Source organism: Scyliorhinus torazame, chromosome 5 (assembly GCF_047496885.1).
Source record: "Scyliorhinus torazame isolate Kashiwa2021f chromosome 5, sScyTor2.1, whole genome shotgun sequence".
Classification (NCBI taxonomy): Eukaryota; Metazoa; Chordata; class Chondrichthyes; order Carcharhiniformes; family Scyliorhinidae; genus Scyliorhinus; species Scyliorhinus torazame.
The window spans coordinates 134,745,762-134,761,410 of record NC_092711.1 but is presented as its reverse complement, the minus strand read 5'-3'; the positions used below and the strand labels follow the sequence as shown (position 1 = coordinate 134,761,410).

Genomic DNA, 15,649 nt, shown 5'->3' with positions numbered 1-15,649 from the left:
AATCCCAATGGACCCAAACCCCTTCCCATTCACTCCCACTGTACACAATCCCAATGGACCCAACCCCCTTCCCATTCACTCCCACTGTCCACAATCCCAATGGACCCAATCTCCTTCCCATTCACTCCCACTGTACACAACCCAATAGACCCAACCCCCTTCCCATTCACTCCCACTGTACACAATCCCAATGGACCCAATCTCTTTCCCATTCACTCCCACTGTACACAATCCCAACGGGCCCAACCCCCTTCCCATTCACTCCCACTGTACACAATCCCAATGGACCCAATCTCCTTCCCATTCACTCCCACTGTACACAACCCAATAGACCCAAACCCCTTCCCATTCACTCCCACTGTACACAACCCAATAGACCCAAACCCCTTCCCATTCACTCCCACTCTACACAATCCCAATGGACCCAACCCCCTTCCCATTCACTCCCACTCTACACAATCCCAATGGACCCAACCCCCTTCCCATTCACTCCCACTCTACACAATCCCAATGCATCTGTCAGATAGTCGCCAAAACAATATCCTCAATTGCAATTTGGGCAACTGCTGAACCATGCAGCACTGTACCAACTCCATCTGGCACCCCCCCATCGATGTGCGGTGAGTGCCATGCCATCTGCTGATCTGCACCATCTTGCGGCATTCCTGGAAAGGGAAAGAGAGCCAGACGGAAAGTATGAGTAAGAGATACAGGGAATGAGAGAGAGAGAGACAGAAGCAGAGCGAGGAGGAGAGAGGGAGAAAGTGAGAGCAACAGCGAAGGAGAGATAGAATGAGAGACAGGGAGTGAGGGAGGGAGGGAGAAGGAGAGCCAGAGAGAGGTAGAATGGAGAGAGAGGTAGGGCGGGATCTACCGGCCGGTTTATGCGCGAAAGCCAAGTGTGGTGTGGCACGACGCGGTCGATAGTAGCCTTGAGATCCCTCTTTCGGTAAACATCTGGCTCGCCACTTCTCACGAGATGTAACGTGCTCTCGCGAGACGCCGTGATGTGAATCCCACCAATTGGGATCACTTATAGCAAATCTGGATATTTGAGTGAGACAGCTAGTCTAACATGCGTTGCCACGATCTAGCCTTGTAGGCCTCGGGCCTGTGCCGTTCAGTACTGGTCTCCACAAACGGAAACCGAATGGTACTGCTCTTGGGGGGTCTGGCAGGGGTTAGGAGGCCCCCAGGTGCTTGCCCTCTGGGTAGGGTGGCACTGCTGGCACTGCCAGTCTGGCACCCTGGGAACAGAGTCCCGTCCGATACCAGGGGGTTTCTCGAGAAACACCCGGCTAAACACACTCTTTATGGGATTTTGTTCCCATGTGCGTACATCATTCCCAGAGAGAGAGAGAGTGAGAGAGACACTGTGGCCGGGATTCTCCGCGAACAGGTGGGGCAGACCACTCCGGCGGGAAGGAGTGGCATGAACCACTCCGGCGGGAAGGAGTGGCATGAACCACTCCGGCGTCAGGCCGTTCCGCACCTTCAGGGGCTAGGCCGTCGGCCGAGTGTTTGGCGCCGCACCAGGCGCCGCGGAAGGGGCTTGGCGCCATGCCAACCGGCGCCGAAGGGCCTCCGCCAGCCGGCGCGAGTTTGTGCAGGCGTGGGAGCGCCAGCGTGTGCTGGCGTCATCCCAGTGCTTGCGCAGGGGGGGTTCGTCTCCGCGTCGGCCGTGGCGGAGGTCGACAGCGGCCGGTGCGGAGGAAAAGAGGAGGAACAGGGGCTGTTTAGCACAGGGCTAAATCGCTGGCTTTTAAAGCAGACCAAGGCAGGCCAGCAGCACGGTTCAATTCCCGTACCAGCCTCCCCGAACAGGCGCCGGAATGTGGCGACTAGGGGCTTTTCACAGTAACTTCATTTGAAGCCTACTTGTGACAATAAGCGATTTTCATTTTCAAAGAATGCCCCCATGGCACAGACAGGCCCACCCGCGGATCGGTGGGCCCCGATCGCGAGCCACTTCCCCGTTTTCACCCTCCCTCTGTTCCTGAGTACTGGAATGTTTACCAGTTTGCAATCCAACGGGCGAATTCTATGAACAAGGGAAAGGTGTGACGGGATACTCTCCACTTGCCTGGGTGAGTGCGGCTCCGACAACACTCGAGAAGCTCGACACCACCCAGGACAAAGCAGCCCCGCTTTGATCGGCACCCCATCCACAAACATTCACTCCCTCCACCACCGACGCACAGGGACAGCAGCGTGTGTACCATCGACAAGATGCACCGCAGCGACTCACCAAGGCTCCTTCGACAGCACCTTCCAAACCATAACCACTACCATCTAGAAGGACAAGGGGCAGCAGACACATGGGGAACTCCACCACCTGCAAGTTCCCCTCCGAGCCCCACACTCACCACCCTGACTGGGAAATATATCGGCCGTTCCTTCACTGTCGCCGGGTCACAATCCTGGACCTCCCTCCCTGACAGCACTGTGGGTGTTGTCATGATATGCAAACATGCAACCAATGAACACTCAGAATAGGACACAACCAATGGGCAGTCAGGACACTCAGAGGTGGCATCACCACAAGGGGGCATGCCATAAACACTATAAAAGGGATGAGGCACCCACACCCTGCCTCTCTCCACAGACAGACACATAGAGAGTTAGACAGGGTTGATCAGCAGCTTCACACCCCAGCACGTGTCTTAGAGCAAGCTGGTACAGTTAGACTGAGTTACTACAGTTAGATTAGCAGAGAGTCAAACTCATTTGAGAACTGTGTTAATAGTTCAATAAACACGGTGAACTCATTTCAGAGTCTGGAGCATCCTTTAGTTAAGACTAAAGGCGGCATGTGGCACAGTGGTTAGCACTGGGACTGCGGCGCTGAGGACCCGGGTTCGAATCCCGGCCCTGGGTCACTGTCCGTGTGGAGTTTGCACATTCTCCCCGTGTCTGCGTGGGTTTCGCCCCCACAACCCAAAGATGTGCAGGGTAGGTGGATTGGCCACGGTAAATCGCCCCTTAATTGGACTTCAAGCGAATCAAGAATCCCCCCACAATCCTTCCAGCTGCCTGCACACTCCTGGACTGCAATGGAAACGCAATCAAGGCACTGGGGTCCTGCCATCTGCAGGTGTCCAGCCGACACACACAAGCAAGCTTACGCTTTGAGATTGTTAAACCAGCCAGGGCGTCCCTGCTAGGTGCGCACGCCTGCAAGCAACTGAACCTCATTCAAAGGGTCTACACCACGACGCCGTCCCATTCGGATCTTCAGGCCGGCATCGACGACATCCTAACCCAGTACCCAGATGTATTTAGCGGGATGGGCACGCTGCCGTACGAGTACAAGATTCTACTGCGGCCTGATGCGAAGCCAGTGGTCCACGCACCACGACGTGTCCCTGCCCCACTGAGAGACGCCTGAAGGCAGAGCTCACGAGTCTACAACAAAAAGGCACCATCTCCAAGGTCACTGAACCACCCGACTGGGTCAGCTCGATGGTGTGCGTAAAGAAGCCTTCGGGGGACCTACGCATCTGCATTGACCCCAAGGATCTAAACAAAAACATGCGGGAACATTACCCCATCCCGAAGAGGGAAGAAATCACAAGTGAGATGGCACACGCGCGCTTCTTCACAAAATTGGACGCATCCCAAGGATTTTGGCAAATCCAACTTGAAGAATCCAGCAGAAGGCTCTGCACCTTCAACACACCTTTTGGCAGATTCTGCTACAACCGAATGCCATTTGGCATCATCTCGGCATCAGAGATTTTCCATCGCATCATGGAGCAGATGATGGAGGGAATAGACGGGGTTCGTGTCTACGTTGATGATATCATAATCTGGTCCACAACCCCAGAGGAACATGTGTCGCGACTCAAGAAAGTATTCCGACACAGACATGAACATGGCCTCAAGCTAAACAGGTCCAAGTGCTGTTTTGGGACATCCACGCTGAAGGTCCTGGGTGATCAGATTTCGCAACACAGTGTGCGCCCAGACACAGACAAAAATAAAGCCATCGAGGCAATGAAAGTCCCCGAGGACAAGAAGGCAGTACTGCGCTTCCTGGGGATGGTCAATTTCCTTGGCAAGTTCATCCCGAATTTGGCCACACACACCACGGCCCGAGGCAACCTGGTGAAAAATGTTTGCCTGCCTTTGAGTGGAAGGCGGAGCGCCGAACAGAGTGGCTGGAGTTGAAAGCCAAGCTCCTCACTGCACCCGTCCTTGCATTCTTTGACCCAGACCGAGAGACCACAGATGTGAGTCAGGATGGCATTGGGGCGGTGTTGCTTCAAAGAGACGACACGTCATCCTGGGTACCAGTAGCATACGCATCACGGGCAATGACACCCACTGAGACCAGATATGCGCAGATTGAGAAGCAGTGTTTGGGTCTTCTCACCGGCATCATCAAATTTCATGATTATGTCGACGGCTTGCCAACATTTACTGTTGAGACGGATCATAGGCCTCTGGTCCACATCACCCAAAAGGACCTGAACGACATGACGCCTCGTTTGCAGAGAATTCTGCTCAAACTCCGGAGGTATGATTTTAGTTTGGTGTACACACCTGGCAAGGAGCTAATCATCGCCGATGCATTGTCCCTCTCCGTCACCTCGCCCAGTGAACCACTGGAGATCATCCAGCACATTGAATTTCAGGTACAACTGTGTGCAAGCACTCTCCCGGCAACAGATGAGAAGATTGTTCTCATCCAAGAAGAGACGGCCAAAGACCCCCTGTTGCAGCGAGTCATCCACAACCTCAGCAATGGCTGGCAGAAAGGGCAATGCCCTCAATTCTACAACGTCAAGGACGGCCTGATGCTGATCGATGGCATCCTGCTCAAGCTGGACAGGATAGTCATCCCGCTACGTCACCAGAGCTTGGTGCTGCGCCAGATTCATGAGGGACACCTGGGCGTAGAAAAGTGCAGACGCAGGGCCCGGCAAGCTGTCTACTGGCCCGGCATCGACCAGGACATCACGGACATGGGGCACGATTCTCCGACGCCCCACCGGGCCTCGATGGGCCCGCGATGGGCCGAAGTCCCGCTGCTGTCAACCCTCACCAGCCGGCGTGGATTAGACCTCCTTTTGAACGGCGGGACAAGGTGGCGCGGGCAGGTTCCGGGGTCCTGGGGGGGGGGGGGCGATCTGGGCCCGGGGGGTGCCCCCAGGATGGCCTGGACTGCAATCAGGGCCCACCGATCCACGGGCGGGCCTGTGCTGTGGGGGCTCTCTTTTTCTTCTGCCTTCGCCATGGTCTCCACTATGGCGGAGGCGGAAGAGACCCCCTCCACTGCGCATGCGCGGGGAAGGCGTCAGCAGCCGCTGACGATCCCACGCATGCGTCGCCCGCCGAAGTCCTATCAGCGCCGGCTGGCGTGGCGCCAAAGGCCTTTCCCGCCAGCCGGTGGAGCAGAAACCGCTCCGGCGCGGGGCTAGCCCCTCAAGGTGAGGGCTTGGGCCCTAAATGTGCGGAGAATTCCGCACCTTTGGGGCCGCCCGACGCCGGACTGATCCGCGCTGTTTTTGGTGTCGGGTAGCGGACATCGCGCCGTTTGTGGAGAATCCCGCCCATGGTCCTGAACTGCGAAACCTGTCAGAGGTTCCAACCAGTGCAGAGCAAGGAGATACTCCAACTACATGACCTAGAGACCTCTCCGTGGTCCAAGGTTGACATTGACCTATTCCACGCGAATGGTCGTGACTATATCTGAATCATCGATTACTTTTCGATCTATCCTGAGGTGCTGAAGCTGCCAGACCTCACCTCACGGACTGTCATCAAAGCGTGTAAAGAGACGTGGGGCGGGATTCTCCGATATCAGCGCGATGTCCGGCGGCCGGCGCCAAAAACCGCGCGAATCAGTCCGGCATCGCGCCGCCCCAAAGGTGCGGAAGTCTCTGCATCTTGAGGGGCCGAGACAATGAGGGGCTAGGCCCGCGCCGGACTGATGTCCGCCCCGCCAGCTGGTGGGAAAGGCCTTTGGTGCACCACGCCGCCTCGATGCCGGGACGCGATTCTCCGCAGAGCGAATCGGCGCCATTGGGGCCGGCGTGGTCGGCACGGCGCCGGTCGGGGTATGCGGCGTCTATGCGGCACGGTTCTCCGTCATCAGAAAGCCGAGTCCCGCCGGCGCCGTTCTACCATCCTCTGAGCCGGCGGGACCCTGGCGTTAAAGGGTCTGGGGGCGGCCTGTGGGGAGGGGGGGGGGGGGGGGGTCCGACCCCGGGGGGGGGGGGGGGCCTCCGTGGTGGCCTGGCCCGCGATCGGGGCCCACCGATCGGCGGGCCGGCCTCTCTGTCCCCCGGCCTCCTTTCCTCCGCGCCGGCTCCTGTAGCCTTGCGCCTTTTGGCGGAGGCCGCTCCAGCGCCGTGCTAGCCCCTGTGGGCCGCAGAATGGGGTCCCGGAACGGGCACCGACGCCGGCGTAAAACACTCCCGTTTTTACGCTGGCGTCGGCACTTAGCCGCCCGAAGGGAAACTCCCGCCCCAGATTTGTCGGAATACTGGACGGGATTCTCCCATCGGGCGGCTAAGTGTTGATGCTGGAGTAAAAATGGGAGTATTTTACTCCGGCGTCAACAGGCCTCCCGAGACCCCATTCTCCGGCCCACAGGGGGCTAGCAGGGCGCTGGAGCGGCCCACGCTGCCAAATGGCACAGGGCTACAGGAGCCGGCGCGGAGGAAAGGAGGCCCCCCCGACAGAGACGCCGGCCCCGATCGCGGGCCAGTCCACTACGGATGTCCCACACCCTCCCCCCCCCCACCCCCCCCCACCCCCAGGGTCGGACCCCCCCTTCCCCTCCCACAGGCCGCCCCCGGATCCTTCAACGCCGAGGATGTTAGAACGGCGAAGGCGGGACTCGGCCTATTTTTGACGGCCGCTCGGCCCATTCGGGACGGAGAATCGGCGGGCCGACCCATGCCGGAGAGTCGGCGCATACCCTGATCGGCGCCGCGCTCTGCGGAGAATTGCGTCCCGGCGTCGGGGCGGCGTGGCGCGATTTGCGCGGCGCGTGGCGATTCTCCGGCCCGGTGGGGGGGGGTCAGAGAATACCGCCCCTCTTCTTTCACAGGGCGGTGAGTCTCTGTAACTCGTTTCCTCAAAGAGTGGTGGAAGCAGAATGTTTGTGGCGGAATGGCCAATATATTTCCAAGTCAGGAGGTTGAGTGACTTGGAGGAGAACCTCCGGGCAGTGCTGTCCCCCATGTCAATGGTTAGATCTACCAGCTCTTCTGAACGACCACCCGACTGAGGCCCAACCCCCCCTGCTCTATCCCTGCACCTCCACCTATCCTGCGCATCTTTGGACTGTGGGAGGAAACCGGAGCACCCGGAGGAAACCCACGCACACACGGGGAGGACGTGCAGACTCCGCACAGACAGTGACCCAAGCCGGAATCGAACCTGGGATCCTGGAGCTGTGAAGCCACAGTGCTAACCACTGTGCCAGCATGGGGCGAGAGCGTCGCTGGCCGGGCCCAGCATTGATTGGCCATCTTTAATTTCCCCTTGAGAGGGTGGTCGTTTGCACGATGTGTGTGTGTGTGTGGGGGGAGGGAGGGGCGGGGAGAGGTGCGGGGGGGGGGGGAGGGGGTTGTGGGAGTGGGCCTATGCTGGGTGCTCTTTTGGTAGGTCGGAGCAGAGTCGATGGCCCGAATGGCCTCCTTCTGCATTTTCGGGATTCTATGGCTTTTATGGTCATCATTGGACCAACTGGATCGAAACTTTAGCATCTGCCAAGGTGGGATTCGAACCCTGGACTTCCCCAGAGTATTATCCTGGGTCTCTGGATTACTAATCCAGCGACCATACCACCACACCGCCGCCTCCAACAACACATCCCCCCCCCCCCCCCCCCGCCCTCCCCCCTCCGCCCCCCCCCTTACCCCATTCTGCGGGCTCCAGACGTACCTACCCCTCTCGTCGGTCCGTGTTTCCGTCTCAGTTCCCCTCGGGGCAGGAAGGTGATCTCCGTCGGGCCTTCTTTGGAGCTGGAGGGCACTGTCGCTGCGGAGGGCGCTACCCCGTGGGGGGAGAAGGGACACGATGCATCACAGGGAACAGGTCAGAGTTGAACCGAAACATGTCAATCCCCAAACACAGACAGCCCCCACCCCCCACCTCTCTCCACCCCAGCCCCCCGCACCTCCCACCCTCCACAACCCCTGCGAAGCTCTCGGTGGGGAGAGGGATGGACTTTCCCTCTTGTCCCCGAGATGGAAGGTGGCGGGTTCGAAACACCCCACACCCCTCCCGCACCACCGCAACCCCCCCCCCCCGCCTCAACAATCCGCACAATAACCCGTTGGTCCCACCCTGCCAACCACCGGCCCTCCAGATGGGCAATGCCCCAGGTGCCATACTCTCTCACCAACCACCCCCCCCCCCCACCCACATCCCCAGCCACCATCCCCTCCCCCCGCACCCCCCCCCTCCGCCCGTTCTCCCCGTCACCCTGCACATTCTTCCCGTATTCAGACAATGAACAGACTCTTCCCGAGGCCCTCGGACAGCGCGCTCCTGGTCCTGGCCTTGCGGGAAGGGACTTTCTCCTCCCATCCCGTTGCCTCGTTTTGCCCAATCACCTTGAATCGACGCACCTCTCCTGCTAGATCTTTCCAGTCAATTGGAACGGTTTCTCCCCCCCCCCCTCCCCCCCTTTCGACTCTGTCACGACTCTGTCCAAGTTAGAATCCCCCTTAACTCGGGCCTTGAATATATTCAGGGACCCGCAGCCCCCCCTTTGCTCCTGTGGGAATTCCAAACACTGACCATCCTCCTAGACAGGAAGCTCCTCCTCGCCTCCATCTTCAATCGGGATGTGCGTTGTATCATAAACGCCCGAATCGGGGCAGCACGGTGGCGCAATGGGTTAGCCCTGCTGCCTCACAGCACTGAGGGGGGGGTCCTTACCAGGATGTACGTCACGAAGGGGCAGCAATGTTCCGTAATTTGGGTCGGTTATGGTACATAACTGCCGACCGTCATCCCAGCCGTCCCAATTCCCGACAGGACAATCCTGGTCAGAAAAAGCGAAATACGGGGAAAGATGTCAAATACGGACATTCCCGAATGTGTCTCAATGATACCAGCTCATCGTAGGGTAATATCACTCTCCAATACCCCTCCTCCCTCACTCTGGGGTAACATCACTCTCCAATACCCCTCCCCCCTCACTCTGGGGTAATATCACTCTCCAATACCCCTCCCCCCTCACTCTGGGGTAATATCACTCTCCAATACCCCTCCCCCTTCACTCTGGGGTAATATCACTCTCCAATACCCCTCCCCCTCACTGTGGGGTAATATCACTCTCCAATAGCCCTCCCCCCTCACTCTGGGGTAATATCACTCTCCAATACCCCTCCCCCCTCACTCTGGGGTAATATCACTCTCCAATAGCCCTCCCCCCTCACTCTGGGGTAATATCACTCTCCAATAGCCCTCCCCCTCACTCTGGGGTAATATCACTCTCCAATACACCTCCCCCCTCACTCTGGGGTAATATCACTCTCCAATACCCCTCCACCCTCACTCTGGGGTAATATCACTCTCCAATACCCCTCCCCCCTCACTCTGGGGTGATATCACTCTCCAATACCCCTCCCCCCTCACTCTGGGGTAATATCACTCTCCAATACCCCTCCCCCCTCACTCTGGGGTAATATCACTCTCCAATACCCCTCCCCCCTCACTCTGGGGTAATATCACTCACCAATACCCCTCCGCTGACTCTGGGGTAATATCACTCTCCAATACACCTCCCCCTCACTGTGGGGTAATATCACTCTCCAATACCCCTCCCCCTCACTCTGGGGTAATATCACTCTCCAATACCCCTCCCCCCTCACTGTGGGGTAATATCACTCTCCAATACACCTCCCCCTCACTGTGGGGTAATATCACTCTCCAATACCCCTCCCCCCTCACTGTGGGGTAATATCACTCTCCAATACTCCTCCCTCCTCACTGTGGGGTAATATCACTCTCCAATACCCCTCCCCCCTCACTCTGGGATAATATCACTCTCCAATACCCCTCCCCCCCTCACTCTGGGGTAATTTCACTCTCCAATACCTCTCCCCCCTCACTCTGGGGTAATATCACTCTCCAATACCCCTCCCCCTCACTGTGGGGTAATATCACTCTCCAATACACCTCCCCCTCACTCTGGGGTAATATCACTCTCCAATACCCCTCCCCCTCACTGTGGGGTAATATCACTCTCCAATACCCCTCCCCCTCACTCTGGGGTAATATCACTCTCCAGTACCCCTCCCCCCCTCACTCTGGGGTAATATCACTCTCCAATACCCCTCCCCCTCACTGTGGGGTAATATCACTCTCCAATACCCCTCCCCCTCACTCTGGGGTAATATCACTCTCCAGTACCCCTCCCCCCTCACTCTGGGGTAATATCACTCTCCAATACCCCTCCCCCTCACTGTGGGGTAATATCACTCTACAATACCCCTCCCCCCCTCACTCTGGGGTAATATCACTCTCCAATACCCCTCCCCACTCACTCTGGGGTAATATCACTCTCCAATACCCCTCCCCCTCACTCTGGGGTAATATCACTCCCCAATACCCCTCCTCCCTCACTCTGGGGTAATATCACTCTCCAATACACCTCCCCCCTCACTCTGGGGTAATATCACTCTCCAATACCCCTCCCCCCTCACTCTGGCGTAATATCACTCTCCAATACACCTCCCCCCTCACTCTGGGGTGATATCACTCTCCAATACCCCTCCCCCTCACTCTGGGGTAATATCACTCTCCAATACCCCTCCGCTCACTCTGGGGTAATATCACTCTCCAATACACCTCCTCCTCACTGCGGGGTAATATCACTCTCCAATACCCCTCCTCCCTCACTGTGGGGTAATATCACTCTCCAATACACCTCCCCCCTCACTGTGGGGTAATATCACTCTCCAATACACCTCCCCCCTCACTGTGGGGTAATATCACTCTCCAATATCCCTCCCCCCTCACTGTGGGGTAATATCACTCTCCAATACCCCTCCCTCCTCACTGTGGGGTAATATCACTCTCCAATACCCCTCCCCCCTCACTCTGGGGTAATATCACTCTCCAATACCCCTCCCCCCTCACTCTGGGGTAATATCACTCTCCAATACCCCTCCCCCCTCACTCTGGGGTAATATCACTCTCCAATACCCCTCCCCCTCACTGTGGGGTAATATCACTCTCCAATACACCTCCCCCTCACTGTGGGGTAATATCACTCTCCAATACCCCTCCCCCTCACTGTGGGGTAATATCACTCTCCAATACCCCTCCCCCTCACTCTGGGGTAATATCACTCTCCAGTACCCCTCCCCCTCACTCTGGGGTAATATCACTCTCCAATACCCCTCCCCCCTCACTGTGGGGTAATATCACTCTCCAGTACCCCTCCCCCCTCACTGTGGGGTAATAGCACTCTCCAATACCCCTCCCCCTCACTGTGGGGTAATATCACTCTCCAATACCCCTCCCCCCTCACTGTGGGGTAATATCGCTCTCCAATACCCCTCCCCCTCACTCTGGGGTAATATCACTCTCCAATTCCCCTCCCCCCCCACTGTGGGGTAATATCACTCTCCAATACCCCTCCCCCCTCACTCTGGGGTAATATCACTCTCCAATACCCCTCCCCTCTCACTCTGGGGTAATATCACTCTCCAATATCCCTCCCCCTCACTCTGTGGTAATATCACTCTCCAATAGCCCTCCTCCCTCACTCTGGGGTAATATCACTCTCCAATACCCCTCCCCCTCACTCTGGGGTAATATCATTCTCCAATACCCCTCCCCATCACTCTGGGGTAATATTACTCTCCAATACCCCTCCCCCCTCACTCTGGGGTAATATCACTCTCCAATACCCCTCCCCCCTCACTGTGGGGTAATATCACTCTCCAATACCCCTCCCCCCTCACTCTGGGGTAATATCACTCTCCAATACCCCTCCCCCCTCACTCTGGGGTAATATCACTCTCCAATACCCCTCCCCCTCACTGTGGGGTAATATAACTCTCCAATACACCTCCCCCTCACTCTGGGGTAATATCACGCTCCAATACCCCTCCCCCCTCACTGTGGGGTAATAACACTCTCCAATACCCCTCCCCCTCACTCTGGGGTAATATCACTCTCCAGTACCCCTCCCCCCTCACTCTGGGGTAATATCACTCTCCAATACCCCTCCCCCTCACTGTGGGGTAATATCACTCTCCAATCCCCCTCCCCCCTCACTCTGGGGTAATATCACTCTCCAATACCCCTCCCCACTCACTCTGGGGTAATATCACTCTCCAATACCCCTCCCCCTCACTCTGGGGTAATATCACTCTCCAATACCCCTCCTCCCTCACTCTGGGGTAATATCACTCTCCAATACACCTCCCCCCTCACTCTGGGGTAATATCACTCTCCAATACCCCTCCCCCCTCACTCTGGGGTAATATCACTCTCCAATACACCTCCCCCCTCACTCTGGGGTGATAAACTCTCCTATACCCCTCCCCCTCACTCTGGGGTAATATCACTCTCCAATACCCCTCCGCTCACTCTGGGGTAATATTACTCTCCAATACACCTCCTCCTCACTGCGGGGTAATATCACTCTCCAATACCCCTCCCCCCTCACTGTGGGGTAATATCACTCTCCAATACACCTCCCCCCTCACTGTGGGGTAATATCACTCTCCAATACACCTCCCCCTCACTGTGGGGTAATATCACTCTCCAATATCCCTCCCCCTCACTGTGGGGTAATATCACTCTCCAATACCCCTCCCTCCTCACTGTGGGGTAATATCACTCTCCAATACCCCTCCCCCCTCACTCTGGGGTAATATCACTCTCCAATACCCCTCCCCCCTCACTCTGTGGTAATATCACTCTCCAATACCCCTCCCCCCTGACTCTGGGGTAATATGACTCGCCAATACCCCTCCCCCTCACTGTGGGGTAATATCACTCTCCAATACACCTCCCCCTCACTGTGGGGTAATATCACTCTCCAATACCCCTCCCCCTCACTGTGGGTTAATATCACTCTCCAATACCCCTCCCCCTCACTCTGGGGTAATATCACTCTCCAGTACCCCTCCCCCCTCACTCTGGGGTAATATCACTCTCCAATACCCCTCCCCCCTCACTGTGGGGTAATATCACTCTCCAGTACCCCTCCCCCCTCACTGTAGGGTAATAGCACTCTCCAATACCCCTCCCCCTCACTGTGGGGTAATATCACTCTCCAATACCCCTCCCCCCTCACTGTGGGGTAATATCACTCTCCAATACCCCTCCCCCCTCACTCTGGGGTAATATCACTCTCCAATACACCTCCCCCCTCACTCTGGGGTAATATCACTCTCCAATACCCCTCCCCCCTCACTCTGGGGTAATATCACTCTCCAATACCCCTCCCCTCTCACTCTGGGGTAATATCACTCTCCAATATCCCTCCCCCTCACTCTGTGGTAATATCACTCTCCAATACCCCTCCTCCCTCACTCTGGGGTAATATCACTCTCCAATACCCCTCCCCCTCAATCTGGGGTAATATCACTCTCCAATACCCCTCCGCATCACTCTGGGGTAATATTACTCTCCAATACCCCTCCCCCCTCACTCTGGGGTAATATCACTCTCCAATACCCCTCCCCCCTCACTGTGGGGTAATATCACTCTCCAATACCCCTCCCCCCTCACTCTGGGGTAATATCACTCTCCAATACCCCTCCCCCTTACTGTGGGGTAATATCACTGTCCAATACCCCTCCTCCTCACTCTGGGGTAATATCACTCTCCAATACCCCTCCCCCCTCACTGTAGGGTAATAGCACTCTCCAATACCCCTCCCCCTCACTGTGGGGTAATATCACTCTCCAATACCCCTCCCCCCTCACTGTGGGGTAATATCACTCTCCAATACCCCTCCCCCCTCACTCTGGGGTAATATCACTCTCCAATACCCCTCCCCCCTCACTGTGGGGTAATATGACTCTCCAATACCCCTCCCCCCTCACTCTGGGGTAATATCACTCTCCAATACCCCTCCCCTCTCACTCTGGGGTAATATCACTCTCCAATATCCCTCCCCCTCACTCTGTGGTAATATCACTCTCCAATACCCCTCCTCCCTCACTCTTGGGTAATATCACTCTCCAATACCCCTCCCCCTCACTCTGGGGTAATATCACTCTCCAATACCCCTCCGCATCACTCTGGGGTAATATTACTCTCCAATACCCCTCCCCCCTCACTCTGGGGTAATATCACTCTCCAATACCCCTCCCCCCTCACTGTGGGGTAATATCACTCTCCAATACCCCTCCCCCCTCACTCTGGGGTAATATCACTCTCCAATACCCCTCCCCCTTACTGTGGGGTAATATCACTGTCCAATACGCCTCCTCCTCACTCTGGGGTAATATCACTCTCCAATACCCCTCCCCACTCACTGTGGGGTAATATCACTCTCCAATACCCCTCTCTCCTCACTCTGGGGTAATATCACTCTCCAATAGCCCTCCCCCTTCCTCTGGGGTAATATCACTCTCCAATACCCCTCCCCATCCCTCTGGGGTAATATCACTCTCCAATACCCCTCCCGCCTCACTCTGGGGTAATATCACTCTCCAGTACCACTCCCCCCTCACTGTGGGGTAATATCACTCTCCAATACCCCTCCCCCTCACTCTGGGGTAATATCACTCTCCAATACCCCTCCCCCCTCACTCTGGGGTAATATCACTCTCCAATACCCCTCCCCCCTCACTGTGGGGTAATATCACTCTCCAATACCCCTCCCCCCTCACTCTGGGGGAATATCACTCTCCAATACCCCTCCCCCCTCACTCTGGGGTAATATCACTCTCCAATACCCCTCCCCCTCACTGTGGGGTAATATCACTCTCCAATACCCCTCCCTCCTCACTCTGGGGTAATATCACTCTCCAATACCCCTCCCTCCTCACTCTGGGGTAATATCACTCTTGAATACCCCTCCCCCCTCACTGTGGGGTAATATCACTCTCCAATACCCCTCCCTCCTCACTGTGGGGTAATATCACCCTCCAATACCCCTCACCCTCACTCTGTGGTAATATCACTCTCCAATACCCCTCCTCCCTCACTCTGGGGTAATATCACTCTCCAATACCCCTCCCCCCTCACTGTGGGGTAATATCACTCTCCAATACCCCTCCGCATCACTCTGGGGTAATATTACTCTCCAATACCCCTCCCCCTCACTCTGGGGTAATATCACTCTCCAATACCCCTCCCCCCTCACTGTGGGGTAATATCACTCTCCAATACCCCTCCCCCCTCACTCTGGGGTAATATCACTCTCCAATACCCCTCCCCCTTACTGTGGGGTAATATCACTGTCCAATACCCCTCCTCCTCACTCTGGGGTAATATCACTCTCCAATACCCCTCCCCCCTCACTGTAGGGTAATAGCACTCTCCAATACCCCTCCCCCTCACTGTGGGGTAATATCACTCTCCAATACCCCTCCCCCCTCACTGTGGGGTAATATCACTCTCCAAAAACCCTCCCCCCTCACTCTGGGGTAATATCACTCTCCAATACCCCTCCCCCCTCACTGTGGGGTAATATCACTCTCCAATACCC

The 15,649-nt window shown here is 56.6% G+C and overlaps 1 protein-coding gene across 1 annotated transcript in view; it reads right to left on the bottom strand.

The window, feature by feature from the left end:
• Window positions 1-15,649, bottom strand: part of LOC140419822 (ubiquitin carboxyl-terminal hydrolase CYLD-like) — a 234,610-nt gene that overhangs the window by 109,785 nt on the left and 109,176 nt on the right. The window contains exons 4-5 of the mRNA XM_072503845.1: window positions 8,902-9,007; window positions 7,900-8,007 (exon numbers count right to left, since the gene is read on the bottom strand). Coding sequence (XP_072359946.1) covers window positions 7,900-8,007; window positions 8,902-9,007 — 214 coding nt within the window. The remainder of the gene's footprint in view (window positions 1-7,899; window positions 8,008-8,901; window positions 9,008-15,649) is intronic.